The sequence below is a fragment of the Giraffa tippelskirchi genome, chromosome 9 (genome assembly GCF_054371585.1).
Source record: "Giraffa tippelskirchi isolate mGirTip1 chromosome 9, T2T-mGirTip1v1.2.pri, whole genome shotgun sequence".
Taxonomy (NCBI): Eukaryota; Metazoa; Chordata; class Mammalia; order Artiodactyla; family Giraffidae; genus Giraffa; species Giraffa tippelskirchi.
In genome coordinates, this window is record NC_137283.1 from 127926205 (window position 1) to 127932204 (window position 6000).

Genomic DNA, 6000 nt, shown 5'->3' on the forward strand with positions numbered 1-6000 from the left:
TAACCACTGGACCGCCAAGGATGTACCTAAAGTGATACTTAAATCTTAATCTTATTCCTTTACTAGAGTCTCCTGTATCTTATAATAACAGAATTTCAGTGATATCAAAAGGTCAAATCTCTGCTTTAATCAGGTCAACTATGCTGAATTTGCCACCCTTTTTAACCTAGTAAAAGTGAATTGTTTGAGTAATTGTTTAAGTAATTGTTTGTAATTTCTGCTAAGAAAGTAGAAATGCTCAAGTTCAATGTGCACTGAAGTTCAGTGTGCATTTACACAATGGTCAAAAAGCACTGGCCTGGATCTGTTCCAGATTAACTACATTTCTTAATATACCTATGTGCCTAGTTGCTCAGTCGTATCTGACTCTGGGACCCCATGGACTGTAGCCTGCCAGGCTCCTCTGTCCACGGGGAATTCTACAAGCAAGAATACTGGAGTGGGTTGCCATGCCCTCCTTCAGGGGATCTTCCCAACCCAGGGATCAAATCCAGGTCTCCAGCACTGCAGGTGGTTTCTTTATTGTCTGAGCCAGCAGGGAAGCCCAATATACCTATATTAATGTAAAAAGAACGTAACAACAAAAAACACTAATATATTCCTTTTCTTTCTTGCCACTGTTTCTCAAAAGGGCACAGCGGGTCTTCAGGCAGAGTGGTACATTTCAATGGTATGCAACCATCCTGGTGACTTCAGAAAATGCAGCATCCATGGCCCATGAGCACTAAATGCCAGTTATCACAACCCCAGTCACTGGAATAACCAAACAACTGACCCCACATATTTCCAAATATCCTTGAAGAGAGAAATGCAGTGGGAAAAAGCACTATGCCTACTTGAGAAGCACTGCTTATATGAATTATGGTATGAACAAAGGTATGAGGGGGGTGTGTGTGTGTGTATGATATGCAACTGAACTTCCACAACAACAATTCCACCTTTTAAAATAATTATTAGGGACTTCCCTGGTGGTCCGCTGGCTAAGATTCCACACTCCCAATTCAAGAACTAGATCCTGCATGCCACAACTAAGTATCCCACATGTAGCAACGAAGATTGAAGATCTCGTGTCACAACTGAACCTGGCACAGCCAAATAAATAAAATTTTTTTAAAAATAAATAAAATGGTTGTCAGTTTTGATAATAACCAAAAAACAGTCATTACTCATTCATCAAGCAGTCATCCAGTCCAGTATATAAAGCTGTCAACAAACACCATGCTCCAACAACTCATTCTTCAACTATTACAACAGCATAAGTTTTTAAATGAACAATCATTTTAAAATCCTTTCAGAACAATTCTTCTACTGGAATGTCCCTGCTGAAACTTCCAAATAAACAGTGTTCCGTATAATAGATATAAATCACACTTTGCTGCAATTATTTGTCTATCTTTCTCCAGAGACTGTAGAATCCTTGTGGCCAAGGACCACACTCATGGTTGCCTCGTCCACGGTGCAGGTACTCAATAACAATGCTGAATGAGTGAGTGAATGTTGGTCTAGTCTAATACAATAAAGAGTCCCAAGTCCCAGCTACAATCAGTTTTTATATATGATGATACAGGTATTTTTATTCTAATTTGGTTTTTAAAAAAGTAAGCATTATCCAGATTACAACTAGCTTACAAAGAAATCTGATTTTTCTTTACAGACACTCGCACGTGCCCATCCTCTACCACCTTCCCCTCCTTTTACTTTTAAGCTTAAAGCAAATGCTCACGTAAAAGTGGGGCATGCTTCCAGGAAGCAGCCCAATATAAAGAGCAAAACAATACTGTTAATAATAAGAAAAAGTTAAACATTTTTCATTTCTATTTTACTTCTCAGAGCTCAAGAAATCTGTTACTCTCCTATACCTCATTCAAAAAGAAAGAAAAATCTAGAACAGAAAAGAGTAAGCAACTTCATTTCTGTTGGTTTCACTACATTCTCCAGAAATTCACGTTTTGTTGAGGTAATAAACTAAGTCATATTTTAAAATAAATGCAACCATGAGGATTACACAAGCACTAAGCATCAACACTTACAGAATGTTAACTCTGAAACACACCAACTCTGACAAATATTTATTCATCTTTGCCTTCCTGAAGCATGTGAATATCCCAGTTTTACAAGGAAACCTCAGATAGAAAAAGCTAAATAATAAAGGCAGATGTAATTTCTAGCTCCTAGTATTTCTAGCACTGTTTTTAGACTACTCTAATAAATTCTGTAATTGTTAACCATTGCTCTGCTCAATTCCTATCTGAAACTTGAGTAACAATGGCTATGATACAATTTTAAAGAAACAATTGTTTCCAGTTACCTCCCATCTGGCAAGACCAAATAGGTAACCAAATATATATACACACACACATATAGAAAATGTTCTATAGCGGATCTGAAACATTAGATACATCCTCATATTCAAATAATGGAGATCACTTTTAAATGCAGTTACATTATTGTGGGATTTTAGTGCCTGCAATACTTCATTATTTTTGAAATTCACAAGCCCAGCATTTGTTTCATTACTATTTCAAGTAGCAATGGTCAGTAAAAACAATGTACATGTTGTAAGACTAAACACTCAAAACTGATACAGGAAATTTCTTTCATGCTGACAAAAAGGAAGACTGCTTCATACCTTAAAGATCATTTTAAAGTGACAACTATCTATGTTGCACACCCTCCAGATGAAGCCCAACCTGTATGAGATTTTACTTTCCCAGAATTATTAATTCTGCTTATAATGACAGCTGGTCAAGAGTATTTACAGTAATCAGCCTTAAATCCATCAGTGGAAACTGCTACCTGAAAAATGTCTTTCAGCAGAGATACACTTTTCGCGGACTAAAAAGCTTAACTTCACTTATAAATGAAAGAGCTCCTTTTATCCGTATCTTACTAAAGTTTTGTGGCTTTAAAAAAAAAATCTAAGATAAACTTTAATATCTACAAGGCCAATTAAGAATGAGTGGTTACAGTCAGGATAGTGAGATTAGTAAATTTCAACAATTCTTTAAACCTAGGATTCAAAGGAATGACATAATCTCTAATTATGCCATAGGTATTCACCAGACCTATATTACCTTAAGTGGGTGGCTTTCACATTGCATTTATTCCCAGAAAGTCACCTTGCGGTTTCACAAATTTGTTTTTGGTTTGCTTGTTTCAAGAAAATGAACCACTATCAAATAATCTGTGACAATAAGGTGCAAACAACAATGGAGAATTTTGAGTACGGGATCAAGTATCCCTGATCTTGTAAAGATTTCAGAACGTGGAGGCTAAAAATTAAGTGAAAATGTGATCGACTGATATGCTAAAACGGCCCACCATTGTTCCACCTTAAGTTCAGTATCTTTCCGAAACAACTTCTCTATAATATGTTCACAAGCCAACTCGAAATGCAACCTGTATAAATTCTTTTGCTTCCTCAAGAAGATAATCTAACCAAAATCTTCACCATAGCCAGCAGCAGCACCTCGAAATTTCAAACTTAACTAGAGGGTATGTAATCAAATCCAAATGTAGACACAAACTCCCCGATTTCTATCAAACAAACAGTGCTATTAACATTCCATATCCTGGTTAGAACGCAGTTACTGGAAAGCAGTGTCCTTGTTGCAAAAACAGGAGAGTAAGGCCTGAAACTGACCTGAACACGGGTCCACATAATCTTCTCCGTTCCAGCGGGAGGCCAAACAGGGGCGGCTCCAAGTAATAGGGGGGTGAGTAGAAGGGGGAGGAAGGGCAGAGAGGAAAACACACTCCTCCAAGGGTGAAAGCAAAAGAGAAGCGGACTCTGGAGAAGCCACCCCACAGGGACATTCGACCCTAGGATACACACACAGCTTCCCTCTGCCGAGTAAAGCAACCTTTACCATGGAAGCGGGGCTCCTAGCAAGTAAAGGCAGGAGGGGACAACCTCCGCCCCCCTACCCCCGAACGTCTTGCCGGCTAGAAGGGGTCGGCGGGGACTGCTCCTAGGAACATCAACAAAGGCCTCTTCAGTCCTAAGGCGAAACTCGAACAACAAAGGCCGGGAGACAGCGAGAACGGGACCGGGGGGCGGGACGGATGAAAGCAAGCTAGCGGAGGCAAAGGAATCAAACCAGTGGGGGCGCAGGCCCGTCGGAGTGGGAAGCAGGGGCGCAGAGGCGCGGGGCGCGGTAATCCCCAGTGCACAATAAGAGGAGGAAGCGAACCTGGCCTCCATTCCTCGCTTACCCTCTCCCACAGCGGGGAGGTCTGCAGACCTCGCAGTCTGCATCTCTCGGTCTCGGGGACCGCGCAGTCCCGAGCTCGGGGAAGGAAAGGGGAGGGGGGATTTTCCATCCTGACCACAACTCCCTTCCCCCAGCCGGGAGCAGCCGACAACAACCGCCACAACGGCAGCCACACAAAGGCGCCTTCCTGGTACTCGCCGCTCCCGCCCGGGCGGCGGCGCCGACGATGCCAAGGCAGCGCCGACCACCGCGCTCGGCCGCCAGGCGCTCGCTCGCCCTCTTCCCCCTCTAGCAGAGGGAAAGGGGGAGGGGACCCCAGGCGCCCTCACCTGGCACAGCTGCTGACAGTACTCCGTGGCCGCCTCCACGGCCGGCACCCGGCTCTCCCGCAGCTGCCGCTCCAACTCCTGGAGCCGCTCGCCTAGGCGCTGCAGCTCCGCGGCGCAGCCGCCTCCGCCGCGACTCAACCTCTCCTGCTCGGCCTCTTCGTCCGCCATCTTCACACCCCGCTCCGTCGCGTACGCACCTGGGTCACGTGATAACACAATGCCACGTTCGGCGAGGTCACGTGCCGGGCGCGCTCGCACGCCGCCGAGCACGTACAAAGGGCCCGGTGGGGAGGATGGGGGGCGGGTAGAGTGACGCGAGGGAGCCCGAGGGAGGTGAAGGGAAGGGGAAAGGAGGAGGGCGGGGTTGGGCGGTGCGGAAAACCGCGGTTTACTTACCGCGAGCGGGAAGTGGGCAGCAGCGGACGAAAGGGGCGGGCCGGTGGAGGCCTGTTCTCGGTCACGTGGGCGCCGCGACGCGGGGAAAAGCCTAGGGAGGGGCTGCCCTTTCGAGCGTCCGGATCCCGGGGTGGCTTTCCCCAGTCCCCGAAGTCTTCTACGGACACATGCCCCAGTTCCCCAAGAGAACGGGTGAGGGAGCGCTCTGGGTGGGGTGGGGTGGGGTAAGGGCTACATTTGCGATTGGCCCGAAGGCAGGCCAGAGGCAGGGGAAGTGGGAGCAGGTAAAACCTACCCATGGACCACAAGCCCGAGAGCCAAAGCGAGACTCTGAACTGTCAAAATTGTCCCCAACTTCTTACCGGGATGGGGAGGAGGGATCTCCTCCTACTGCCTAAGGTACCAGATCTCGTCCCACTCTCCTCTGCAGCCCCAAGAACGCCTCTCCCTTGGAAATACAATCTCTAGGGGCTGGAGGCAACAAAGAAAAATAACAATTGGATGGATCACAGCAGAATGAAGTCCAGTCAGTCCTCAGTCTGGAGAACGGAGCAAACCCTTGAAAAGCAGAGCTTAAAAGATTTCAGACTGAAATTGTGGACGTTGGAACCAGGTGATTTGAAACCACGAAGACATTTCTGGAATCAATGATAGCCAGCTAATCTGTTCCACCGCGATTTAAGACTCTCCTACACACTACAGAAATCACCACCACTGAAAACACGTTGTATATGAAAGCTCTTGAAAGTAGGTCAAGAAAAAAAAGACAGCAATAAGCACTTCATTAAAAATCACAACGGAGGTAAAATTGCTAAAATAAAAGAACAAGGTTATCTAGAGTTATGCGTTTAACAGCATTTTTTCCTGGCGCTGTAAATAGAGATGGTATTCTGAACCATATTTTATTTACAACCTGAAAAGAATGGATACTTGGCACTTGAACAAAAACAGTGAAAGTAATACAAAAATTCAAGTGCTTAAGCCTAAAGTTCAGACTAAAACAAATATTTTTTAGTAGTCTAAAATAAGACAAAAGGCTTATCTTCCTTACAACTGGTCTA

The 6000-nt window shown here is 44.9% G+C and overlaps 1 protein-coding gene and 1 long non-coding RNA gene across 5 annotated transcripts in view; one reads left to right on the plus strand and one right to left on the minus strand.

Moving 5' to 3' along the window:
• The window catches only part of ZNF292 (zinc finger protein 292), an 89216-nt gene extending 84489 nt beyond the window's left edge, over positions 1–4727 (minus strand). For 3 of the 4 annotated variants that reach the window (XM_081528631.1, XM_081528627.1, XM_081528629.1), the window contains exon 1: positions 4544–4727. Coding sequence is in view for 1 of the 4 variants with exons in the window: in XM_081528627.1 (XP_081384753.1) it covers positions 4544–4711 (168 nt within the window). In the remaining 3 variants the exon portion in view is untranslated. Of the gene's footprint in view, positions 1–4215; positions 4350–4543 lie in introns of those variants that run through there. The other variant, XM_081528630.1, reaches the window with a different exon arrangement.
• A 118-nt stretch (positions 4728–4845) lies between these two features.
• Positions 4846–5778, plus strand: LOC145521007 (uncharacterized). The gene is made up of 2 exons (XR_014064978.1): positions 4846–5131; positions 5370–5778. It is a non-coding gene; the product is annotated as an uncharacterized LOC145521007 (long non-coding RNA).
• Positions 5779–6000: the final 222 nt, after the last annotated feature.